General features: G+C 41.1%; 1 protein-coding gene and 1 long non-coding RNA gene across 2 annotated transcripts in view; one reads left to right on the top strand and one right to left on the bottom strand.

Annotated features, from left to right (window-relative positions):
- Positions 1 to 4334: 4334 nt before the first annotated feature.
- On the top strand, positions 4335 to 18357 carry LOC103474659 (uncharacterized). The gene is made up of 4 exons (XR_535212.2): positions 4335 to 4988; positions 9283 to 9425; positions 17023 to 17097; positions 18271 to 18357. It is a non-coding gene; the product is annotated as an uncharacterized LOC103474659 (long non-coding RNA).
- Positions 17936 to 26496, bottom strand: part of capn12 (calpain 12) — a 13890-nt gene continuing 5329 nt past the window's right edge. Inside the window, exons 4-22 of the mRNA XM_008425779.2 lie at positions 25950 to 26083; positions 25607 to 25778; positions 25446 to 25529; positions 24255 to 24340; positions 24098 to 24175; positions 23857 to 24029; positions 23513 to 23775; positions 23416 to 23427; positions 23243 to 23322; positions 22577 to 22699; positions 21712 to 21748; positions 21567 to 21638; positions 21436 to 21481; positions 19575 to 19636; positions 19374 to 19442; positions 19210 to 19288; positions 18994 to 19110; positions 18431 to 18483; positions 17936 to 18342 (exon numbers count right to left, since the gene is read on the bottom strand). Coding sequence (XP_008424001.1) covers positions 18316 to 18342; positions 18431 to 18483; positions 18994 to 19110; positions 19210 to 19288; positions 19374 to 19442; positions 19575 to 19636; positions 21436 to 21481; positions 21567 to 21638; positions 21712 to 21748; positions 22577 to 22699; positions 23243 to 23322; positions 23416 to 23427; positions 23513 to 23775; positions 23857 to 24029; positions 24098 to 24175; positions 24255 to 24340; positions 25446 to 25529; positions 25607 to 25778; positions 25950 to 26083 — 1767 coding nt within the window. The 3' untranslated portion in view covers positions 17936 to 18315. The remainder of the gene's footprint in view (positions 18343 to 18430; positions 18484 to 18993; positions 19111 to 19209; positions 19289 to 19373; positions 19443 to 19574; positions 19637 to 21435; positions 21482 to 21566; positions 21639 to 21711; positions 21749 to 22576; positions 22700 to 23242; positions 23323 to 23415; positions 23428 to 23512; positions 23776 to 23856; positions 24030 to 24097; positions 24176 to 24254; positions 24341 to 25445; positions 25530 to 25606; positions 25779 to 25949; positions 26084 to 26496) is intronic.

Here is a 26496-nt window from a genome sequence, read left to right on the forward strand (position 1 = left end):
AGAAACACAAGGGTGATAAATATGGAAAGTTTCTATTTAGGACCGTGAAGATGCGTATGAGATATAGGAACATTCTTAGGTCATGGTTATGAATGATATTATAATACCTAAAATGTTTTTCCTGTTTTGGGGAGAATAACATTAATGTCATGTAAACCCAAGACAGACCTAATCTTTAATGACTAATTTGTACATTTGTTTTCACCTGTCCAAATAGATCACAAGTTCACTCATGAGACGAAAGGTACAAATTCAAATTCAGACTCCATTTAAATTCTAAACTACTTTATTGACCTCAAAGGGTAATTAAATGTTATTGTAACTCATATTAATTCTTCAAAGAGTTATTGTTGATAATGGCCGTTTGGGGGAAACCTCCAAAATGTGGGTTTATTTCTGCCCAGGAGGCCTGGAGTTGTTCTCCAAGATGGAGTCCCGTCAAATTTTAAGGGAAATCCTGCTTAAACGTTTCTCAGGACACACCCTTGGGACTCATAATGTCTAAAAAGAGAGGAAAGCCCTCTTTTGATCTGAGCACTTGAACACTCCCTAAATCTGAAGTCGGGTATTATTCCATGAATGGATTAACTGCAATTTGAGAAATAACATAAAAACAGAGATCTGCTGCCAGGGCTTTGACCTAGAACAGCATGAACGAGAGCCTGTTTTGGTGCCCTACCCGTATGCACTCATTCAAAAAATATAGATAGTTAGGGACACATCAAGCTTAAAGTGTGTAGACATTAAATATTTCCAGGACCTTTGTTTTTGTGATTTCTTAAAGAAAAATAATGACATGACAATGTTTTTTTTGTTTAGAAACACAATTGATTCTAAGAAAATATTGGAGTATTTATACCAGTGTGGTGTGTGGCAGTAAAATCCAGTCACTGAAATACAACAACAACAAAAAGAAGGAAGTGTGTGGCATGCCCTTAAGGTTTGGTGTTGTCATCTGTTCTCTTTGTCTTCGTAAGATGAATTTTTGCACTTCCCAGTCGGACACAAGAATGTCCCCCAGAGTTATATTGGGAAAGTGATAGTTTGCCATAGATAGATAGAGTTTGCCAGACCAGAGGCATACAGTTGCAGAATCCCAAAAACACTTTAAAAACCCTTCAGTCTGAAACCATCTACCGATGTGTAAAACTCTTTTACACATTGTGTGAGAAAAACCTGTCCAGATTTTCATACTTTGCTGATTATCTCAGAGTTTATATGGGTATATGGGTATATTAGTATATCAATATGGCTGCCATAAATAAATAAAAAATCATAGATTAATTAATCACCGGCACTTCTGATGGTCTGCATTACATTAAATCAAAGGCATACATGGTACAACCTCCATTTGTGAAATTGTTCCTTTAGTGTTTGAATGCATAACATCTGCTTATGTTGGTAGTGGTAATTAGCCATAAAAAAAACATCAAAACGAGCCAATTTTTCTGAGTTGCATCTAGAGCATGCTAAATTCAGGGGTGACATAATGTCCAGATCTGAGCCCTGACTTTACAGACAAATTAAAATAATTATGTCTAATGTGTTTGAGATAAAATAGGTGTCAGGAGGGGGGAGATGGGGGGGGGGGTGAAATCTCGGGTTGCTGCCCCTATACGTAATTTTTTTAATGCTCGACCCTGCTCAAGACAATAGACTTTATCTTGGGGGTTACTCAACACAATCAGCATCCCTCACAACAATTGTTTTCCTCAGAAAGATAGGCTGTGTGTAACTACTGACTGGACAGTGGGCAGCAGTGACGGAAATCTGAGCCAGTCACTGCAATCCGAACATAAAGTGATTCACTGTGAAGCCTACATTCGGACATCAGCGGGAATGTGGCAGGTGGGAGGCTTTCTTTTTCTGCTTGGGGGACTGGCTCCACAAGCTAAACGCGGGAAGACGTGGTGGGAGAAAAAAAAAAATCCTGAATGAATAAAAAAATAAATAAAAATCTGAAATACTACGTTTTTCTGGTTGTGATGTCAGACAATGTGTCGGGGCGGGCATGCTGCTGTGAAAGGGCTCCATGCTGCAGCTGATGTGTGAACAGGCGTGAGCATAAAGGGAAGAGTTGGGGATAACAAGTTATTAGTCAGAGCTGCAACCACGTCAGAGACGAGGATTCACGGAGGACGTTGTGTCCCGGATTGCCGTTAACGGAGCCGTGTGCCGCTGAACCGGGATGACTAACTCCGTCGATGTAAGTTGTTCATGATGGGGAGTTATTAAAGTGAATGGGTGATAACGTACGTGCGACAGCAGCCCACACTCACCGGGAGTAAAACGACAAAAAGGCAGAATTTGACCAGATGAGGACTTGAAATCTACTTGAGGAAACTGCTACTTTCGGCTGTATAATTGTTCTACAATAATGTACAACACGCGTCACCCTTGTATAATATGTCAGATTTTACTTCATATGCGTTTCATTTTCAAAGATAGTCCGCATTGCAACCTTTAATACGCTAACTGTGCTAAAACAAGCGACAGGAACAGTGTGTATGTATATATATATATATATACATATATATGGCGTTCCGTCACCATGGATACGCCGTTACCCTCTGACGCAAGCGCGTATAAATTTGGTCTTTTTTGTTATGCCGCCTAGCAACCCGTTTCCGTGGCGACACGCTTTGGGCAGCAGCACACAATATGGCTTCCGGATTCTTTCTGTGCAGGGAACAGATGTAGTATGGCAAGCCAATTCAACATATAATAACCAGACAGACGCTACGAAGCTGAAAATCATTTTAATTTTAATTAAATATTATTTCCTTGGTTTTTATACCGTATATTTTGCGTAGTTCTTTTAGTATAAATACTATTAGGTGAATAAAATGTTTTTGTTTACCTTTGTTTTAGGATTTACTGTGCTGCCCTTTGCTTCATTTGTCAAACAATTATTCCCTTTCGCCTTACATTCATCAACATGGCAGATGTGTTAAATGTCACTTCTTCCTGGATAAATAATACACATATTTAAATTAATGTGGAGCTGGTTTTCAGAAGTATTTCTATAGTAATTATTTGTACAGAATCTCTGTTATGACTGGCTGCTGCAACAGCATGAGCCATAGACATAATAAATATTTATTATGTCGATGATATAGACAGTGTGAATTTCCTCACTGAGAGACTAAGAGAAGATTATAGAGTCATAAATAAGTATGTATTATTTTGAGTTAAACAATAACATGAACTATTTATATTGACTCATAATTATAATATTGTTGATAGAGATGAGGAGGTGTAATAATGAGATATATATTACAATGCAATGTAGAGTATATACATTTTACACCTAAATTTCCTCTCGTAAGAATTACAGCTCAAATTTTCTTTCTGTAAAACATATATTTTATTAATAAAATACAAAATCACCTTTGGGTTTATTTTCATTTTTAATCAGTTGAGGACACATGTAAATCACAATGTAATTTATTATTCAGTTCAGTTAGTTGTTAAGTGTTGGACTTCCACACGACCAGTGACTTTACTGTAAAGGAAATAAAGGAACGAAACCTTCAGATTAAATCTTGTCACGACTTGCCACAGCATTGGGAGGCGCTCACACAGAACCAACTGTTGTCGTTTTTTTCAGTTGTAACTGTTGGTGGTTGTTTTGCTTTGTTTTGTAAACCCTAGTCAAACGTAAATGAATTCCTTAATGCAGCACAAATTTGACTAAATGCCATTATAAAAGGCTAATGTGAACACTTAAGGGCGAATAACGTATAATTACAACTAAGTGTGCTTTTCTTCTTTAGTGTCTTTAAAAGCACTAATGTGAAAACAAAGCAACTTATTCTGCTGAACGATGTGGCTGAAATATTTCAAAAAAGCTTCACTATTTGTGAAGAAGGTGGTTGCTTATTTTAACCGTTGAGTTAGATTCAATTGAGTTTATTTACACACACATACATATATAAAACCTAACCTCAAGAAACATCACAATGTAAACAGCTCTAATTCATGCGAAGTTACAGAATCTGATTCAAGCCAATATAAGTATAATTGAGACAATGGTCAGAATTTTTTTTTCTTATTATTCTTTAATACTTTTTTATCTTAAGCAAATGAACACACTTTGCCTCTACGCTGCTTTACTTTGGGGGACTCTGAGTGAGTTTGGGTCAATAAATTAGGTGTAAATCAAAGCATCTGTATAATTCCCAAAGTGTGTCATCCCGTTCTGAAAGTGGAGATCGACTGTAGTGCTTGTAGAAATAATTCTTCTGTAGATGCCCTTATGAAAGAAATGAACAAAATACATTTAGATAAGAGCAAGAAAAATCAACAAACTCCTCCCCCCTCCCAAACCCTGCATCTCTTTTTACATGCTACATGACCCAATTTGACCCCAAGACTCATTGCTGCGTTGTGAAGTAATGCGACGCATGTGAGACTAATCTTCCCTTCAGACTACTTTGTTTTCCTTTTGACAGTTTGTTTGTTTGTAACTTGGGGTAGTCTAGACTCAGGCTTGAAAATATAGCAGTGGGGGTTATCTGACACCCCTTGTGTGCTTTTGTTTTGCTTGCCTCGGTTTCTTAGCATATTTTCGGGAAGCCACTAACGTGCTCTGCACTCATGAGGCCAGCTCCTGTTTCCTTTTGGAAGGCGGGCCCATGTTTGCTGGTCTGGCCCAAAATACTCGTTGCCAGGCAACGCGTAGGCCTGTCCCAGTTAAGAGCGGGGCTGTTTACACCCCTTCTGGCTCCGCGGCCCAACAGCATTGCATAACTCTCAGTGTTTCGTCACCCCGCCGAAGGAAACCTGAGATGTCTTTTACCCCTCCAGCCAACCACCTCTTTCTTTCTTACTGCAGCCTGCCTCAGCTTTCTTGCTGGGATTGCATTTTTTGTTTTTTGTTTTTGTTTTTTTTTTCAAACTCGCAGCTACCTCCAACTCAGCAAAACCAAAGTGAAACTGAGAGTGGGGTGTTTGTGAAAAGGCTGTGGTTCGAGCTCGACTTTCAGGTCAGGCCAGTTGTTATGTGATCTATTAGGTGGAGGGGGGGGGTGGGGTTAAAGTCAGCCTCTGTAAGCTTGTTATAACACATCAATTCTTGTCCAAATCCACCAATTCTTCCTCTGTGCAGCTGAAGGCCTTCCTGCGTGGCTGTGTAAACATTGGCTTCTGTATGAAGTGCATTAAGTAAAAAAGCTAGGTGAAATTAAAAACACAAAGCTCTTTTGTTATTAATGTTTCTGCGATGAACTTTTGAACTTACACTGCTTTGAGACAGTATTTTTTTTTTGCCCCCTGAGAGAACTCTTATATTTTGCCTTTTGTTGTCACTGAAATCTTTCAGATGGTGAAACTAAACTCAACATCAGACAAAGATAAGCTGAGTAAATGCAAGAGATTTTATTCATAACGGGGAAAAACAAAAGCTTTTAAAAAAAACACACCTGGCTCTATGTGAAAAGGTTGGAATACTTTTCGGATGTATATCATTTTTAAAAATAAAATCTTACGTTAAATTGTGTTTGATGAGGTGAAAGAGTTAAGAGGCAAGCATCAGGAGAAATATGGGAGGAGACAAATACTCTTTCACAGTGATGTGTTTTTGTCAAGCTACACATATTTAAACATTGTTCTCATTCAGAAAAGTTTGAGCAGGGATTTAATTCATTTCTTCTTCTTTTTTTTTTTTTTTTTTTTTCCAATGGAGTTGTGCAGGCAAGCCAGGCTTTTGGTCAGGTAGTTGTGGAATGTCTGCAATAAGCACAGACTTTAGGAAAACAATGAAAGCATGTCTCGCTGGCAGCCTTGTGGTGAACCATCCGAGCCTCAGCACAGCTAGTCAACAATTGTGTTATGTCCTACACTGGCAGCTTGAGGTTAAAAGAAAGGTTGTTTTTTTTTCTAGAGCCACTTGTTGAGTTTTTTTTTCTTATCTTTTTTTTTTTGCAATTTGTTCTCCATTTTATGTTACTCTAAAAGGTTGTGGGTACTTCGTTGTTATTGGTGGCACTGTGAAACAATAACTTACTTGTAGTGGAAGTTTTCTGAGTTGAAATTTAAATCTGAAGTTATTATGAATATATTTGCCTTTAATTATGGCTAAGTAAAAAATTATTAATATCCCACAGCGGATTGAGGTTCTTCTGACTGGAAGTGGAAATGATAGGTTTTGAGATAAAGTTCTGATTTGAATCTGATCATGTGTGGAGAAGGCTAAAATTCAAGATGGTGGTAAGAAGGCAAAAGACTTGGAGCTCCTCACCAGATTATATTAAGATTAGATTAGATTATAATAGAATAAACAGCCTGTTAAGTTTAGTCTCATTGTGTCAAGTTCCCAAACTGGAAACAGATAACAGTCCCTAAGGTGCTAAAGGTCACGTAGAGGCCTGAAAGCACTTCTAAGACTAGAAAAACTAATTATGTCTTTATCGCAATTCTTGGCAATAATATCCACATTATTTTCGTCCACTGTGCCACATTATTGTCAAACTAATCCAGCATAAATGCTTCTCTTCAATCTCTCTAATTTACTGAGATGTTGGATAGGTTCTGTTGGATTTTATTTCTCTCCAGTATCTTGACATTGGTCTACTACACTGATATTTAAAGTTTGACTTGCCATCAACCTTACTTTAAGGCTTAGAGCAAAACGCAAATCGACCCTCAGTCTTTGTCTGAGTTTTTTTTTTCTTCATTAAACCAAATGACCAGATCTGCTAAAGTCCGGCAGCCACAGAATCCAAATGATGCTTTGTAATGTCATGATGACCATGCAGGACATCCTGTTTGCTGTCCAAAAACTCTGTAATGCTATCACATTTTATTCTGCTGCTGAGGGTTTTCTTCTTTTCAAGAAACGTGTGCAAACCCAAAACAAAACCAAATGTCTAACCTTAGCCAGCACGAGACAAAGTTCTGGCCGCATGATGCAACGCACTTTTGTAACTTTCCAGAATGTCTTTTTCCCCTTCCCTGGCCCACGTCGTTTTCAGCGGTGTTTACGTTGCTGTACATGTGTTTATGCGGTATAACCCATGTGACTGACTCTCTGTTCAGCAACGTTTTGTGCTTGCACAAAGCCTCTCAATGCAGTGAGCGCACATTCGCTACTGTAACTCACAGAAGATCACAAAACACAAATCTTACTTGTGTCATGTTATTTCACCCGACAGATGTACGCTTGCTGTGCTCAGTCTGAAACAACCTGTGTTGGCCTGTCTCTTCTGGAATAGGAATAAAGGATGATGAAAAACTAACGAAGACAGCAACTGAAATAGTTTGCTGTCTTATAGCTGTGACCTATAAGGCATTCACCTACTGGTTGTGGCTCAAAATAAATACTGCATATCTGTGCAACTTCAGTCCCGCTGGAGCTCTTTTTTTTGTTTCATTGCTGTAATTGCGGCCGCAAACGTCAGCGCCGAGGTGAGGAAACGGGAGTGGATGCCTCCATTGTATCATGCGCTGCATGGGAGTCAGATGCCTAAAGTTAAATGCAATCAGTGGGTTTCAGTGCTCCACAGCTCTCTGTGACTCAGACACAAGCAGCGCGTCAATCCTAGCCTACTTTTGGCAGGCTCGCTGCCAGTCACAGAGGCAGAGAGCCAGAGAGAGGGAGGGAGGAGGGAGAGGACAAGGAAGAGATCAGAGGTGCAAAGTAACTCTGTAAAGTCATCAGCCTCGCACCTAAATTGAGAATGGAGAGAGAGAGAGACAGAGAGAGAGAGAGATTTCTGCGTGATTTGTTTTAAAATGTTTGACTTTAGTCTCACACAAATGACCTTTCTACTCAAAACTTTACAGATGACTCTGCCTCATTCACAGATTTTCCTGGAATGAGGAAAAGCTGTCGCTTTTTTTGTCACGATGACTGTAAATACTTGAAATTAGGGTTTTGCATCTAACAATTATTATTATTGCTATATAATAAATGTGTTGAATAAATTGTGGCAAGGCAGAAATCACTGCAGCGTAAAAGGAAACGCATAGTCCCTTAGAATTGGTTTCATCTTTTGTCTAGTCTCTTTAGGCCATGTGGGGAGGTTTAGTCAGACAAAAAATTCAGACAGTGAGACAAAAAAGGGCATGTATATGTGTTCGTATGGTCTCAGCTGCAAATGGACATATATACATTTAGGTAAACCACGTCTGAGACTGTTGTGACTGGATGATAACCACACTCAGGTGAAGTACACTCTTGCTAAAGCTCTTCACGTATTAGACGGCAACGTTTTCGCCAGAGCAATAATTACAGTGATATATTTTATTTGAACTCGCTTCTTGAAACGCGCCAGGTCGCCTGACAGAGCAAACAAAAGTATGAAAACAACGTAGAATGAAAAAGCCAGGCTCCAACAGAGATGCTGTAGTGATGCAGAATGACTCTGCTGGGTGAAACCACAAACTCTGGTCAGTTTGCTCACTGTTGTCATTTTTTCCACTATTACACGCTTGACACCACATACTGAGTTAAGGTGTTTTCGATGCTCTGCACTTCTGCTGTTTTTAATCTCTCAGAGAAGCCTCCCCTGACCTCGCTCTGATCTCCCCAGAACGTCGTAGCAAAACCTGCTGATGTACAGATTTCACGTCACATCCCTTCACTTTTGCTGCTGTTGAATAAAACCCTCACATTGCTCATTTTGTTTGTGCCCCCAACATCTTAAGTTTGCAAATAATATCCTGCTTTGTGCCAGTCCGATGAGGAGAGTAATGTTTTATCCTCTTCACTTGTCATTAGTCATAATGTTCTGGCTGATAGTTTGTCCTCTGTATCCATGCGCTGCATCCTTTCCTCCCTTATAATGAATCTTAGTCATTTCTCTTTCTTTGCTTGTTTGCATCCGGAAATCTTTGTTTTAATCTTCCCCTCAGCTCGCAGTGCCCCTCTCCTCCCTCCTCCCCGCTGCGTCTCTGCTCTTTACATAAGGACTGCCCTATTTTATTTTATTTTTTTTCAGGGCCTAGTAAGTGGCAGGAATAAAGCGAGTGAGTGGGTGGGGAGAAGGGAATGATGATGGGGGGGCGAGGTGGGATATGATGAGGAGAGAGAGGAAGAGAAAAGACATGGGGGCAGAAGAGAGGACTGTGTGTACGCTGCACACGTCAGGAAGACAAACCTGCACATGTTCCCGTCATCACACTCACCTCGCTGGCCTTCCCCGCCCACACACCGCTCACCCCTCTGCTCCTCACCCCCTTCCTTTTCTTCTCCTCGCTGCACCTCACCCGTATATCCTGTCCCTTGTCTCGGCACGGCCGTTCCTCCTCAATTCTCATCTTCTCCTCTGACACTTCCAGGTGTCCGCCGGCGTGTCAGAGGTCCAATCAAATCCTGCGAGCATCCCATCCCGTCCAGGTCCATCTTCACCTCTCTCCCGTTTCCCGTCTCGGTCCCAGCGTGGCGCTCGGAGGAGAGCGATCCTGTCAGGACACTCGCAAAAGTATGACTACGCTTTGAACCTTTTCACCTTTTGTTGCGTTAAGCTACAGATTTTTATATTTTTGTGTTGTTGGTCTAGACCAACACAAGATAGGAAATAATTGTAAAGTGGAAGGAAATTATACAAAAAATTTATTTATTTTTTTTACAAATAAAATCCCACATTTGCATACATTAGCATTCTGGCCCCCTGAGTGAATTCTTTGCAGAATCATTTCTCTGCATTTACAGCTACAAGCCTTCTGGGGTACGTTATAACTCTATCATCTTTGCACACCAAGGGACTGATGTTTCTCCAGTTATTCTTTGCAAAAATCAAAGAATAAACCCAAATAACCCAAGATCACAACACTTAAGTTAATTTGGTTACAGATACCGAGTAACTTGTAGATTTTTGTGTTTAAGGTTGTAGTTGAAATAACAGGTCAGAATGCTTCTAATTTTTTGTCACATAAAGTTTAAGATTTAAGCTCTTCAAAGGAGCAGCATATAAATGGAAAGATTTTTCCGCTTTTTACCTTGATACCTTTAGGGAAAATGTTTTGAAAATCTTCCTCCAAGGAAGCTATACAACCTTTTGATTCTGAGATTTTTTTTCCTTTTTCAACAGAACAGTCCTTTATTTACATAAACATCTTAATTATTAAGACATTAAGAATTAAGAATTATGACAGAACATACTTGTCAACCAGCCATCAGGTTTTATGTAAACCGTGCGACGGATGATGATGGACTTTAAACCATACTTGCGTACTATGAGTGTTCAAGCATTCGTTGAGGCTGACATGGTATTCGAACTATGAATAAAATTTGGAACGGGTTTTTTTTTTTCCTTTTTTTTTGCTGCGGGGCCCTTAAAGGAACGCAAGCGCAAATGACTGACGAAAGCAATTTGATGTTTATGTTGGCGCATTTTTCTGTGCGTACGCACATGCAGGATAAACACTCACTTTGTGTTCTGTAATTGTTGTCACGGTGAGACGTTTGATTATGTACTTTAAAGGATATTTTGTTTAATAGAGTAAACACATCATCATTCTGCCTGGATGTTAGTTTATAGTTTCCGTTCTTCTGAGGGAAAAGTTCGTGCAGATGTTTAAAATGCTAAATTTAGTGCTAGATTTTTAGCAGCCAAGGTCGCAGCCAGCATTCCTCTCTAAAAGATTTATTTTAATGAAACGGCTGTGAAGTGCTGACTTTGAGCTTCAGGCTGCAGAATCACACAGGTGCTCGGTGTTGATATAGAAATTTAGTGTACTTCACTGCAGCATTTCAAAGCTTTATTGTGCTTTTAGTTAATGGGCACAAACCTCATGGTAACCTCTATACTTATATACCCAAATAAACACAAAGCAGCTGAACAATTGACAGAAAATAACTTTCTTTTATAGAAATTCCTTGAGGCCTCAAGCAGAGCGGTTCAGCATCTGGACGTTGTATTGCAGATGCCTAAAGATGTAACATGTTCAGAATTGAAATTGCCTTAATTATATAAGCAATGCTTTTCTGGGATTTACAAAAACAAGGGAAAAAAAACACGAGGAATATGTGCAATTATATAATTATAACTTTTACCAATAATATTGTGATCACGCAGTGTTTTATTGTTGTGCAGCTCTAGCCTTGATCAGTTGCTCTTTCATTCATTTTCAGTTTTTTTGTTTTGAGTGTTTGTTTATTTGACTCCTTAATTCTACACTTAAGAATCAGTAAAACATAATTAACATAACATAAACATTCCAGGTTTAAGTCAGTGTTTTGTTTAAACGTAACACTTAACTTAGCAAAGAATCTTCAGCTTTCTTATAAAGAGTCTGTCACAGGATCACAATTTGGCCTGATCACTTTCTTAAAATACAAAAATGACCATGGTATGACAGACAAGATGACACCCAAAAACGTGTCCTTACATAGACCGATTAACTAAAAACTAGCTCATCCGCTCTGCCGGTGAAGTGCGCAGCAAAAGGAAGTGGGGACGCAGGCAGTACAAATCTGGGTGACAGAGACCGTTGTGTTGGATGAAGCAGGAACACCAAAAAGGCCCGCCAAAGTCATTCACATTCATCTTATTGGCAAATGCAGGGCACAGAGACTCAACTGCACCGTTAACAAGCCTCTCCTGGGAGCGCGTTCTTTAAGTGCCCTACGGAGTCAGTCCTCCATCTCTGGCCGTAGCTTTTAGCCTGCGATTAGCCTTCCTCGTGTCTGCAGAGGTCATGTTTAAAATACAAAAACAAGACAACACTCCAACAACATCGCTCACCGAGACTCAACAGTACATAAAGAGAAAACACAATGTCATCACATTGATCATAGCAATTATTTGTGGGCAAATAAGCGGTTCAACTCAAGAAACTGATTCAGCTTAAAGCTGAATAGTTCTAGACAGCACTACACTTCCTCCTCTGTGTGCTCCAGAGAGGCTTTACATTTTAGTTCAGTTTAGTTTGGTTTGTTTGCGTTCGCTGCCCCCGGATTTATTGTCACTCTGGGTGGTGAGCCATATCAGGAACCATCATTGTTGATGAAGATGAAGGAAGTCTTAGAATTAAAGTGTTAGAAAGTGAAGAGTGGTTTGAAACATTCAACTGTTTTTTTATTATTATTTCTCATTCATGATGAGATTCAATAAAATTATTTAAGCATCTTTTTTGGGGGTGGGGGGGTGGGGGGGCTGATTGGTGTTCATTTATCACCATCAAGCATAATCAAATCTATCCAGTTTGATTATATTTCTCTAATGCATGCAGGAATACGTTCAAAACCAAACATCCTTGCATCGAAACAGACGAGACGAACATCTGAAAGTATTTTGTTGTCTTTTCTTTTAACCTGTCCAACTTGTAAAAAGTGATACGAGTTCAAAAGTGTTTCAGTGAGCTCTTACATCACCATGTGTTTCTGTGGTCACCCACTGTTTACAACAATCTGCCATTGAGATGATAAGCGGAGAGGTGAATAATGTAGATGCAAATAGTGCTCTTTGCATCTCAAATGACCAGCCCTCAGCCTTCACGACGTGTAAATAAACGCACAATAAAACACGCCCCGCGTTCCCAAGCCAAAACACACTCGCATCCTAAAATACCGCGGCTCTGACGACTGAGATAGTGCCGCTCATCAAATTTATGCGTGAGCAAACCCAGGCTAAATTTATTGCCAAGTGAGCCAACTTACGCAATCCCCTCCCTGGTCTCCCTCCTGTCTGTTCGGTGGCTTCGGAGTCTTACATCTCAAAGTATCCCAGCCCTCCTCAGGATCCCACCCCCACAATATACGCTACAACTTTGACACTATTCCTGTAGCAGCACAAAAATACCAGCACCTCCAAGAACAGACGCCGAGACCGTCAGAGCATCATCACATCCCACATGGCAGCTGGGAGGGAGAGAGAGAGAGAGAGAGAGAGAGAGAGAGAGAGAGAGAGAGCAGGTGGAGAGATGAACACAGCTGCTGTTGGGAAATAAAAAATCAACAGAGAAACTCAGGCTTTTCTGTTCGCAGCTTTTAATCCAGGCGGATCTGATGCAAACTGTTTCTCCACGCTTTGATCTGGATCAGCTCTCCTCCTCTCAGACAGCTTGTGCAAAGCTTCTGATTCACGTTTAAGACGTAGAGCCACCTCAACACCAAGTCAGAGAAAACTTTAATAGCTTTTAGGAAATCTTCAGTTTAATCCCCTACATTATTGGCATAAAGTTCAGGAGGAGGAAATTATTATCCGACGTATAAAATTATTTCTTAAAAAAAAGACTTGGGTGCACATGTTTGAATTTGTCCTTAATCCCAAAGGTTCATCTTAGAAAGTCGAACCTTGAAGACTTTGGTTCCTTCAGTACATCACAGCGCCTCCTCCCAGTGAGACCCAGAACAAACCGGAGGTTGATGCACTTTTCTTTCTTTTTTTCGGCCGTATTTCTCTCTGGATATTTGATTTGCTCTTTATACCAGAGTTGGTCGATTTATTGTGAATTATGTTGATTTACTGGCACAGTTTACAAATTTCCAACTGAGTTGAGGTTGGAGTTTTGGGAAACCAATCCCAGGATCTTAATCTTAGCCAACTTCGTTTGTTTCAAAACAAGCATTGGTGCGTACACCCTCCTCCCGTTCTGACTACACAGTGTTATGTTCTTAAAGGGCGCCGGGGGGATTACGGAAAATCGACTTTGTTTATCTTCATATCTTGTTCTAATGTTATTGCCTCATCGAAAACACAACCGGAGTGCTTCTTTGATTCTTTCATAAATGTTTGAGAAATCCTTGAATTTTCCCCTGGCAGCCATTCAGGGTTACCTAAGCGCTTGCTCCCACAAAGCACCGCTTTTTCCACAACACCATTTCTTGGAGCGGCAGTCTCTAGCCAGGCCTTGCAGACCTCCCCTCTCCACTCGGCTCCTCCAGACTAGCGGCAGCAGCAATTAGGAAACACCTGGTGGAACTGCTCCAGTGTGCTTGGTTTAGTAAATGAACCACAAGCTCCTCAGAACAGATGCAAACAGCATAATGAGAAGCATTGTTGTGATGATGAGCTGAAGGCGGAAAGAGCAGGAGCTACAGAGACCCAATTTCAAAGCGTCAAAATACAAAGTCAAACTTCTTTTTAGTTATGTGTGATACAATATTTTTTTATAACAACTGGAGGCAACATAGTTAATTGATAGTGCTATAAAATTGCCTGGAAATGGTTTGGATGTGGTTTATAATGCCCCTTTAAATGCAAAATATTGTCATTGACTTCATTTGACACAGGAAAGGACAAACATTAATTTTAGTTAGAAGGTCTGACTTCCTTTTATTTATTTGTGCTTTCTTGTCTGACCTTCTAAATGTTCCTCACTCACTCCAAGTCCCATTATCAAATGACAAAAAATCTTTTGGGGAGTTTCGGTATTTAAAAGTGAAAGACAAGTGTTGGATCTAAAGACAAAGTTCAACCGTAGCAGTGGCGGGGCGGTCATAAAAGAGAAAACATTTTGGGCTTTGCCCCGCCTGTGTGGTCTACACACAAGCATAACTGTACGTTACAAAACCCAATGGACAGATGTTGTGACTCCTTACATTTCAACGTAGAGAGACATTCAATTTGTCCAATTCTCCAGTTTAAGACTCGGTACCTGTAAACCATAAATGACATCAGCTGACTGTTAGTAATCACGCTGACGGCATACGGAGAACAAGGCTGCTGCTGAACGTCGAGAACATCTGTGCGACTCTTGTGATGTGACTCACGTCGCTCAAGTAATAGACGCAAGGAGACGAGGAGGAAGCCCAAGGCTCTGAGACCAACACAGGAATCAGCGAAACAGGTGAAAGTGAAAAAAAGAGTGTAAATCCCTGAAAAGACTCGTAAGACTCAGTAGGTTCTTTCTTTTCTCTATTTTTCTTTTTGTTCTCCTCTCTCTCTCTCCATCACAATGTAGATGGATGGTTGCTGAGGGCAACCTGTGTGTACTCACCTAACGATGAACAGGAAGTGCTGTGCGAGTGAAGCGGCTATTTATAGCAGCATGTGTAGAAAGGACATTGGCTCACTTGTGCACCTGTTTGTGCGTGTGTGTGTGTGTGTAGATGCAAGCACCTTTGATTGTGTGTATGTCAGAGAGAGAGAAAGAGAGAGAGAGAAAGCAGCCAATATGTAACAGGGAGGAGGAGGCAGATTGTGAGACTCAGACGTTTACTAGAGAGAACAGGAGGGGAGGATGGTGGGGGGTGAAGGATGGATGGAGGGAGTGAGGGAATGCAGTGGAGGAGGGGGCGAGTGTGTGTTGACGCTGTACGTGGCGTCAGCGCGATAAGAATAGAGATGGTGCGTATAGCTGAGACATCACCCTCACACCCTCTGTAGGGCAGGCAGTACTCACTCTGTGTGTGTGTGTGTGTGTGTGTGTGTCAGTGGGTACATGTGTGTACCCAGATATTTCCCAGAGTATGTTAATGTGGACATGGATGAGTAAACTGTTACATAGATTTTTTTAAAATTAATATTTATTTATTTGCCTGTTATATAAGCGCAGTTATGTGACCATGTTTTCTCCACGTTTGGTTTACAGGAACGCATTTTATTTATGTAAAAGAAATCTAAAGTGATTACGACATAGTTTTTTTATTATTATTATTAAATTAACCTCCCCCCCACTTGACAATGTTTCTTTAAATCATCACAATACCATTGCAGCTTGTCGCCCACGCTAGAAAAAGAAAAAAGAAAATCACATAATTAGAAAATGCTGCGTCAGCTTTTTATCCGAGTAGTTTAAATTTAGAGGAAAAAAAAAAACATTTTGAAATTGTTTTGTGGCAGGAAAATTTTTTTTTTATTTGCTTATTGCTGTAATATCAAATCAGTTTAACAACCAGAAAGACTTCACTGGAGTACATTTTCAAATTATTAGAGAAACAACTGCGTAGATGCATCTGCTCTCTTATAGAGCTCTTCTGCTTTCCTTGACGTACATTTAAATTCAAATCATTGAATAAATATTAATATGGAAGATATTAAAAATTGACACCAATGCAAACCTTTTTTTGACCTTTGTTTTTTTTTTGTTTTTTTTTTTAAGAGAAAAACAGTTCTCCCCTAATTGTCTGCAAGTCTTTTATCACTGTGGAGGGATTTTGTTTCATCTTTCATTGGAGTATTGTTGAAACTAGAGGAAAATTGAAGCATGAGCATGGTGTTTAATTCAGTCAGATTTAAGTCTGTACCACACTAAAATCTTTCGGTTTTTGTTACTCAGCGCTTACTGACAGCAAAGCTTTCTCCTTTGGTAACCATGTTTGATTTCAGGTCTGCTAATCTTTTGTTTTTCTGAAATCCGGAGTTAGGTCTACATCGGACGTAACGGGACACAGGCTTTCTGAAAATTTTCACTTTTTTTTTTTTTTGATAAGGGTGAGCTTGACCTTTTGGTCTGTGGTGGTTTTGGACAGGGCGCTCTGGTTTCTTCTCGTTGAATCATGAACGCCTCTGACCTTAACTGAGGCAAGTGGGGCCTGCAGGGAATAACTTGTTGTTCTGGGTTCTTTTGTGACCTTCTGGATAAATCGTTGCTGTGCTCTTAAGAGTCATTTTGGTCGGCTCCCGGAAAGGTTTTCCAATAACGCACAATGTGGTTCACTGGAGTCACGAAGCCTTAGAAATGGCTTCGTAACACTCTATCAGCAGCCTTCTCAGGTTTATTTTTTCTCCCTTGCACTAGTGGCCTTTTATTGACAGCTGCCAGGCAGGAAATGGACAGAGAGAGGAGTTGGGAAGACAAGCAGCAAAGATCTGAATGTTGGGAATCGAACCCAGGACTTTAGCGTTTGTGTTCTACCACTACACCACACACCATCATTCTCTGATCTTGATCCATTCTTGAATTTTTCTCAATTTAAATGTGGGAAACAAAAGTAATCTGTAAAAAATACTTTTTCATAGCACTGTATCGTTACTAAATGCATCTCAGGAAGGAAACATTTATTTACAATAAAAACAAAATATTTCTAAAATGCAAGTCTATGTAAAAGTAAAAAAGACAGTTATGCTGCTCTTAAAACCGACATCTTCTATGACAGAAAAATGAGCTCACAGGACTCTTGTTCATTTTCAGATTTCACTAAGCAGTTGTGCTTCATCAGCTGGATTCGCACCATGATCCCCATAACAGAGAGCGAGCGAGCGCTAGGTGAGGCTTCCTGTTTTGAGACGTTTTAAGCTGCGTGCTCCTCTCCTTCTGCTGGTGCCTTCCATTAACGACTTTAATTCTCAGCTTTGCAACCATACTCCCCCTTGGAACCCAAAGACCAACTATCATAAAACCTCTTCCTGGCAGGGTGTTTACCACACCCTGCCAGGAAGAGTGTGGGAATAGCGCTGCTACATCAGAAATTGCTATTAATTAAGATCAGAACTAAAATGGTTTTTGGTCAATTTCAATAAAAATTGTGTGTGTGTAGTTCACTTTAAGAATTAAATCTGTTTGTTTATAACCAGCTCTTAACTGGTCGTGACGTTTTTTTGTTTAGCATCTTTTTTCAGATCTTGAGAGTTGATGTTTTTAATAAAATAGTAAGAATGTAAATGGCTTTCTTTTTTAAGACTTCTCTAGTTAGGAGAGGAAACAATCCGCTGTGGGACCATAACGTCCAGAGCGGGTGGGGGGAAGTAGGGGGGAGGCACACTGCTCCAGGATTGGCTGGTTTGAAAATGCCAGCCAATCATCTATCAAGTAGAATCAAACAAAGGTATTTCAGCTTCCAGAGCAGCATTTTCTTTCAGACATTTTAGATATGCTCTACTAAAAAGAAAATAAATCAGCTAATTGGCAAAATTTTCCACAAATAATTTGGAGTTAAGCTCCAGGGAATCGGTGTGGGTCCTCCATGATATGCCGTCGTTAAGAGGTAAGAATTGGACAGAAGATAAGCAGAGAACAAAACAATGACGTCTAAAGAGTAAAAATATAACAAAAGTCTGTTTCCTGGGAAGAAAAACAGAGAAATAAAGAGGTTTTCACGGCAGAGTTGAAGACCTTTCCTAATTTTATTTAGATATGGCCAGAAAATTATGACAAATATAAAAAGCATGCATCAAGTATAACTGGCAAAAATCATGAAAACTTAAATCCAAGTCGGTTCAAAACTTGGAAGAAAAAAAAAAACTTGGTTATTATTCAGTTGACTAAATAAAAACACTAAAGTTCGAATATGAAAGTGAAAGCTTGAAGCAGTCTATTTTTTAAATCATTCAGATATATTTAACCACTCTATAAGTTGTTGATACAAGAACAACAAAAAAACTTAAACAAAGAGAGCTTTTCTTACAGAACACGTTACATTTTTGGGTTTTTTTCCCGCAGACGGCTCGTCTCGCTCCATCTGTAGCTCGTCTTCGTGCTGCTCCTTTACAGCACCAGAAACTGAAGCAGCCACTGAGCAAAACAGAGAGCAGAAAGGTCCTGGTCAGATCTCGCCGGTCGGCGTGAACTCGTGATACGAGGAAAACGTTCGTCTACTCACGGAGTTGATGCCTCTGTCTTTCACCTCTGGGCTCGTCTCGGACTCAAACAGAGCTGAGGAGAAGGGAGGAACACATCACTGCATGTTGCGTCTTCTCAGAAAGAAGACACAAAAGAAAAATCATGCGCATGCTAATTAAATGTTCCAGGTAAAACACTGAACTGTAATGAACAGCTCAGAGAATAATTGACAGCGAGTGCTTAAGGAAAGCAGAAATGATCGGAGGCTTGTCTCAACTGCAGGGATATTTTCCAGGTACTACCCCGGTTCTCCGAGGCCCATTTCTCCCCCCCTCCCCCCCTCCTCTGTTTTCAATTTTACTTTGTGTTTAAAAGGTCTAAATTAAGTTACCAGGGGAGAAATTTACCCAGGAAACAAACCCTGGTGGGTAGGATCTGCTAGGGTCTGTTTTACATTTACAAGGATATCTTGGGCAAAGTTGTGTTAAGGAAAAAGTCTCCAACGAGAACAAGCAGCACGTTCCAGCCTTGAATAGTCAAAGAGCAGCATTTATTAGGTTACGTGAGACCTATTCTACTTATTATTAACCAGGTGTGAGTTACCGAAAAGTTTGCGCAGCCTGGAGATGCAGGAGACGAAGCCACGGAAGGATAGATGAGGCTCTCCGCCCACAAAGCGCTCAGAAAGGAGCTGGACCACCTTGCTGTCGCACTTCATTCCTGGCAAACCGAAACGACAAGCAGAGGTGCAAATGCAGCAGCAGTCTGCATGTTGGGGTGCATGTTGCTACCGTTGTTGTTTGGAGTTCCCGTTCATACCGGCGGCTTCCAGTGCCAAGCTGAGCTCGAAGGGGCTGATGCTTCCAGAAGAGTCCTCATCGAACTGAACAAAGATGGACTGAAGAGGAAAGAGAAACATTAGCGACAGAAACACCACCTTCTTTTTCCCTCTTAAGCAACGACTCTTGAGGTGCGAGTTTCACCTGCAGAGCGCGCAGATCAGCCAGCACGGCCTCGGCTTGCTCACGGCTCAGAGTGGAGCGACCCTCGGTCTGCCGACGGAGTTAAGACGACAGCAGGAGGTGAAGTTATGAGGACAGAGACCGTTTGTGCACCTGAGTGAGCCATCGGTGGCACAGAACTAAAAAAAAGACAGGAAGAGCGAGTGGAGGACAAAAGGATACGTCCTCTCCGAAGATGATCTGCCTGCACGTCTCCAGAGGCAGGTGGCAACTTTTGTCAAACACTGTTTTTGGGGCAGAAAGACGGGACAGTGGTGAAAGACGACGACAACAAGTGTCTATACGTCACAGTCCCAAACCGAGATGAGTTTATTTTTGCCTCACTATAGCACCAAGCCACCTTCTAGACCACATGTGTCAAACTCAAGGCCCGCGGGCTACATGTCGCCTGCCATGTCATTTTATGTGCTCCCCCCAGCGTTTTATAGGCCCATGATTGACTTAAAATAGGTTTAGAGGACGAATTGACAACAAACTACATCTCCTCCCATAATGCATTCCGGTGGTTACCAGCCAACATTACGGCTTCTCGCCTCTAGAGAGCAGCAGAGTCACCTCAAGCTGCTTATTGATTTTACCAGCGAATAAAACCGAGACATCGGCAAGCTAACATCAAAATGTCCAAGAAAAGAAACATCGATTTACGAGTAAGACTGTGAATGAAGATGTGCGAGTTGGTGTCAGGGCGGCAGGTCGCGCTAGACTTTTTTTGTTATCCATTATCTTGACCAACAACATTAAAAAAAAAAAAATCGGTCATGTACTATTTTTATCCGTGAAATTACAATCATATTAACATCGGCTATTTAGCCGCATTTTATGCGGTTTAGTTAATATTCACCGTAAATCCAGATCCCATCACAAATTAAGCAGGTAAATGCATCTGCATTTTTCTCCATAGTGACACAAACCACTGACTGTGGCCCCAATAACTTTTAATAAATTAAATTAAGCGACTTCACTTAAATTAGCATCACTTCACCCGCTGGGGTCTGAACGCACTTCCTCCTGGTTCCCATCTGCAGAAAAATCTGCACTAATTCATCAGTCAGTTGGATCTGTCTGATCCAAACAGACCAACTGAACTCTGAGTGTTTTACCCGGCGCGGTCCGGTGTTCGCTTTTACCAGAATTTTATTTATTTTATTTTATTTTTTTTTTTTTTGCGTGGTTTTGCTTCTCCGAAACGGACAATGTTCAGATGTTATGTCTGCAGCGCTCCTCCAGAATGCCGCTCCTGGGTAACGTGCACCAAGAAGGCTCCATTTCTTAAATCCGCTGGATGAGTTACTTCCAGCGGATTTTAATTCTTCGCAGCGGTGTAGCCTTGTCCGCAGTGGTTGAGCAGCGGACTGCGCATGTTACAGTCTAATTAACTTCTGCGTCGTCATTTATTTCCTCAAGATAAACTGCCGGTTCCTCAAATGGATTAACACAACGTTGCGTTCTCTTTAGTTTTCTCTGGTCTGTAATGGAGACTTGAATTTAACGCGCCATTTCAACCAAAGGTTTTGAATGCGCTTCCTAACCAGACGCGCCAAAGCGTTATTTAACAATATGAGGTGTTGTTTAATTTATTTTTAACATTGTATTTTCATACATTTATGCTAGGGCTGCCCAAGTCTTGTTTTCCAGAGCTACCATCTGCAACTTTAGAGGCATTCCTTCTCTAACACACCTGGATCATTGACTCATTATAAGCCTTTACAGAACTGAGTTGCTGCTGATGAGGGAAGTCAACCTTTTGTCTGGGGTGTGTTTTAGCAGGGATGCATCTAAAAGTTGCAGTCTGGAGGACTGGACCTGGGAACTCCTGATTTGTACCGTCAATGTGGCCCGTTGAGGGTGGCCAATATGCTGAAGTGGCCCTCGGTGAAATTGAGTTTGACACCCCTGTTCTAGACGGATGACCTCTGATTCATGTCATATTGCTACTTTGGCTCCATCTAGTGGCTAAAAAAAGCTACAGCAGCTTCCTTTGTCCGACGACAATGAGAACGCCACATTAAATCACAGATCAAACCTGAGTTGATCAGCTTCATGATCTCTTGAGCATTCAGCCTGTCATCCTGCGGGAGGAAAAACAAAAATCACAGTGAAATCCAAAACATTTGTTTTATATATTGAGAGGTCACGAAGGGGAGCAGCTCTTACTGGGCCGGCCTTCTCGTCAAAAGTCTTCTCAACTTTGGTTTGGTCCTCGGGGAGGACAGGAGCGGCCATGACCTGAGTGAAAGGCTCAGTTCAACCCAATCGGTCAGGAGGAATCCCTTGAAGCTGAGTGTGTGTGTAAACTCACTGGTATGTAGTCAGAGGAGCAGGTGAAGTCCTGAACCCTGGATGTGACAGAAAACAGCAGTGAACCTCTTTAAAGGCATTCTTTATTTGAAGCTCACGTCACACTGCAAGATTTTGTGCAAGAGTTCAATAAACCATGTAGTCGCTGATGGTTCTCTGCCTGATCAGGTCTTCATGTCCAACCCAGCTGGGTTGTGTGACCAGAACTTCATGACATTGATGGAAACAAAAGGTGGAAGAGTCCAAGTCGCTCAAAGCGTCAAAGCGCTTCCAGGTCAGATTTTTACCTGCCAAGCACTTTGTGTAATCTAATGGCTGTATTACACGGTTTCACAGTGTAAGGGTTTGTCTATCCTCACATGATTGTCTAGAATAAATTTTTCTTGCTGGGAGAAGCTGGTGCTTTTCCCATCCGTCACAAAACACAAAACTCTGAGTACAAGCTAGCTGTTTGTCTTTTCTGCCAAATATCTTCCATCTTTTTCACTCTCTTTTAATTCACAGCTTGTTTTACTTAAACAGAAATGGCTGACAGTCTGTTGTAAGGTATTATAATTTAAGTCCTGAACTCATGTTGTAGTTTAAAGCACACTTCTGATAATAAATCCCATAATCTAAGGTTGTTTAGAATAAAGGCACAGAGTCTAGAGTCGGCTGTGAAGTTGTTTTGAGTTATGAGACATATAAAGCTTATCGAGAGCTTCAGTCAGCTTTCAAGAGAACCTGTCCATCAGTTTTCTACACCAAAGTAACCCGAGCAGAATAGTTGCAAGGATTCTCCTATAGGTACATCCTGGATAGGTGTCCGGTTGTTTACGGGACAACACAAAGGACAGACAAAAAAAAAAAAAGGTCCTTCAGCTCACCCAAGAGTGTTTCTTGTTTTGGAGAAAATGCGAATGAAGAACTCTCCTGGCTGGTTGGGCTGATAAGTGGATCCGATGATGACGTAGTGACCCGGATCCAGACGCAGCTTCCTCCAGACGCCTCTGTGGATCCGAATCAAGAGGCATTTCATGAACAGATCAGAGTACGGTGTAAAAGTTTTAAGTCAGACAGGATTAGTTTAAAGCAGGAGCAAATGTTTAGAGAAAGATCATCAGAAAACTTTGAAAAGCGAAAAAAGCTTCTAGCAGCGTCCAGTTTTTCTTGCTCATGCAAGCCAATGATCTCTACTTCAAACTTTTAGATAAACTGAATTTAAAACTTCAGGTTATCTTTTGATAACTTTGTTTTAAAACTGCAGTAGGCAACAAAACAATAATTCAAGGTTGAATTTAGACAAACATTTTTGTCAGATTTCCTTAATTTTAACCATTTAAACTCTTCTTCTGTAATTTTTTTCATATTGTATTTGCAAAAAAACTGAAAAATATTAAAGTTTCCAAACAAACATAATTGACTCTGGATCTTGAGCTACTTCTGTATGTAGAGGTCGTGGTATTGAAAAAGTATTTTCTCCTTGCTTTTGTACACTGAAGTTTAAATAAAGGTCTGCTCCAGATTTTCAGACTAAAGGAAAACACTCTCACCTCTGGGCCCTGTATGAACCAGAACGACCCACCGGACGGTTTTTCATAAAGAAGCTGCGGTCCAGGCAGGCACCTTGTACCTATGAAGAGAAACAGACAAAAAAAACAATTAAAACTTCACAGAAATACGAAATGACTTGAACGTTACGTAAAGCAGATTGTTTGTAACTTACCTCAGGAGTTACCTGAGAAAAAGAACGACAACAGATGAGTTTACGGGAGAACATGAGCTCGGACGCCCTGGATGTGACGGACTCGTTTAGCTCTGACCTTGTAGACGTGGAAAGCGATGTACAGAAAGTTGATCTTGTCATTCTGCCGGCGGTTTTTCTGCAGCAGCTCCACCAGCACCGTGCAGTGCTTCGCTTTCTGCTTCTGCGTCCCGCCTTTGTTCTTCTCTTTCAGAACCTCGTCGCCCTTGTCGACCTTGTCCTCGTCGCCGTCGTTGTCGTCCTCCTCTTCTTCCTCGTCGTCATCTTCCTGGTCCTGCTCTCTGAGCACCAACTCGAACTGGGGGTTCTTCCAGAAGGACTCTGGTGTGAATTTAAAGAGGAAAGCAGCAGAGCTGTGGTGGGTGTGCGGACGGATGAAGGCGGAGACCTGACCGGACGTACTGTTGTATTTGCGGCTGCCGCCAGCGGAGCTTCCCGGTAGCCAGGAGCCCTTGTGTTCGCTGATGGTCCAGGTAGACTGACTGGTGGATGCGTCTCCGTCCTCCAGAGAGTCTGGACTCACGCTGCAGAGCTCCACAACGTTAAACATCGTGCTGAAGTCACCGGGGCTGATCCTGAAACACAAGTTACAACCGGATCACCTGCCGCTCCCACGGGTTAGAGTTTAGCCTCTCCTCCGTACCAGAACTCCCCATCTTCTTCCAGCTTGAGCTTGAGCCGCTGCTTCTCTGACTGCTCCGTGTCCTCCCACTCCTTGCACCTGCAGCGACGGACACATGCAGAGGAGAAACTCAGGCTGCGCAAATGATCCGCTCCTCTCTGATTCATCTTTTGCTCACTTGTCACTCCAGGAGCCGCAGAACTCAACAAAACCCCACGGGTTCCTCAGCTTCAGCAGCAGAACCTCCTCCGATCCTCTTGCTACCTGAAACATTAACAGGACGAGGAGGAATAAATGAAATCCAAATGCTTCACTGCAAAAAACACAAACTCCTACTTGATCCTTTTGTCTACTTTCTAGTGTAAATATCTCAGTACACTTGAAATAAGACGGAAAGGCAACTTTTCAGCAACATATAGGAGATTTAAGTAAATAACTCGTTAATATTGCTAAAAAAAGTACTAGTTCCACTGACATATTATTTCACTTAAAACAAGACATGTTCCACTTTTAATAAGAGAAATCATCTACCTGGGGAGCTAGTACTTTTTCATCAATATTAAGGAATTATTTGCTTAAAAAATGCTCCTATATCTTGACAAAAAGTAACTTCTAAGATATTTGCACTAGAAACTAGAAAAAAATATATTTTGTATTTTTGCAGTGTTTCAAGAAGTCATATCAATGATAAAATAAAAAAAAAAAAACAGAAAATAAAATGAGCTTTGCGGGTGTGAGATAACCAGAATTCAGGGTAAGATGATGGCAATTAAATGATGGAAACACATTTAAACAGAGGTTCCTGTGAAGATCATCATATAAAGTGCAATTCACAGACAAATGAAAAATTTTAATGTTTGCTCAGAATATCTAAAAAAATAGACTTTAATAAAAGCAATTATTTATTTTATCGTTCCATGTTTTTGTCAGTGTTTTTACAAATGTTACTTCATTGGAAAGATACTATTGCCATATTGAAGCTCAATTTTTGCATATTTTTTTTTATTGGTCCAATGTAAAATTCTAACGTTAAACGTCACGTATTGATTAGCTGTGAGTGAAAGTAAATCTTTTTTAACAGAAATAAAAGCTTGAAAACATCAAGCCTGTGTGTAATTAAAGTCCATCATTCAGTGGATGGAGTTACAGAAATAGCAATATTCTAATTTATCTGACATGACTGTATATCCTTTCATTTTGAAAATGTGTTACAATGTTAAAAGTTCCTTCTTTTTGATTTTACAATTTAAACATTTCGGTTCAGAATAAATATTTGAATCAGTACGAAGTTAGACGATTAAAAGAGGACTTGGAGGAATGTGAAAACTGCGTGGAGGTAAACCCAGACAGCAGCATGAGTTTTCCTGACCTTGTCTGTGTCTGTGATGGCATAGGCGTGGCCCTTTACCAGCCCGTCAGCCGTCACCTTTCCGACCTCGCTGTAGCTCTTGGCCTGTTGAGGGACATAAAAGTTTCTCAGCGGGGAAACGTCTCATATTCCAGCGGCGTGGCGCCAGACGCTCAGAGTACCTGGATGAAGCAGCTGAGCAGGCTGCCTCTGGACAGAGCGGCGGTCAGGATCCTCCAGAGGACCGGAGGGGTGCGGGACGTGACAGGAAGAGAGTACGCGATGCCTCCCGTGAAGTCCTCCATGCCCTCCGAGATGTTGCCGCCCTTCAGGCTCCCGTAGGACCCAACCAACCTGCAACAGCAGGTGAGGGGCGTTTATCTGCACCGGCTGAGAGTTTGACTGCTGAGGACACACACACTCTGTGTGTGTGTCCCCTCAGCAGTCAAACTCTCACACAGAGTGTGTGTGTGGGTGATCACAGTCATTACAGCACAGGAACATATGCTGCTAGTGGCAACTGACTTGGCATAGGCCTTCTCCACCAGGGCGCTCCAAAACTCGTTGCGGGTGCGAGAGTAGCTGAAGAGCAGACGGCCTTCGCGCACTGGCAGCCTGTCATCCACAACCACCTCCACCCACTCACCATACTGCCAGAACTGCACAGAGAGACAGAGAGGAAGACTGGATGTGATGAGTCAGGAGGAATTACGCAGAGCGTGAACTTCGTGTTCAAAGATCCGATTTGTCCTGTGCGTACACTCTAAACAACAATAATATTTTACAAATTTAAAACATTTATTTGTTAGAAATATGTCAGAGAACGACACCACTTCACTTCATGTTTCTTTGTTTTCATCAAAGTACCTGAGAGAAACAAAGTTGCTGAGTAATACTGCTTGTAGACAAACTGACATTTATTCTGAATTTGCATTTTGCAAAGGCTAGCTGACTTTATTTGGGTTAAAGCATGTCTGAAAAGAATGAAACCATTTTAAGGCAGTTTTCTCAGTCGCTCTGTATTTGTACATCTCCCATCTGGTCTGATCAGCTTCCCTGTGATTTCTAAAAA

This window comes from Poecilia reticulata, linkage group LG13 (assembly GCF_000633615.1).
Source record: "Poecilia reticulata strain Guanapo linkage group LG13, Guppy_female_1.0+MT, whole genome shotgun sequence".
In the NCBI taxonomy this organism is placed as follows: domain Eukaryota; kingdom Metazoa; phylum Chordata; class Actinopteri; order Cyprinodontiformes; family Poeciliidae; genus Poecilia; species Poecilia reticulata.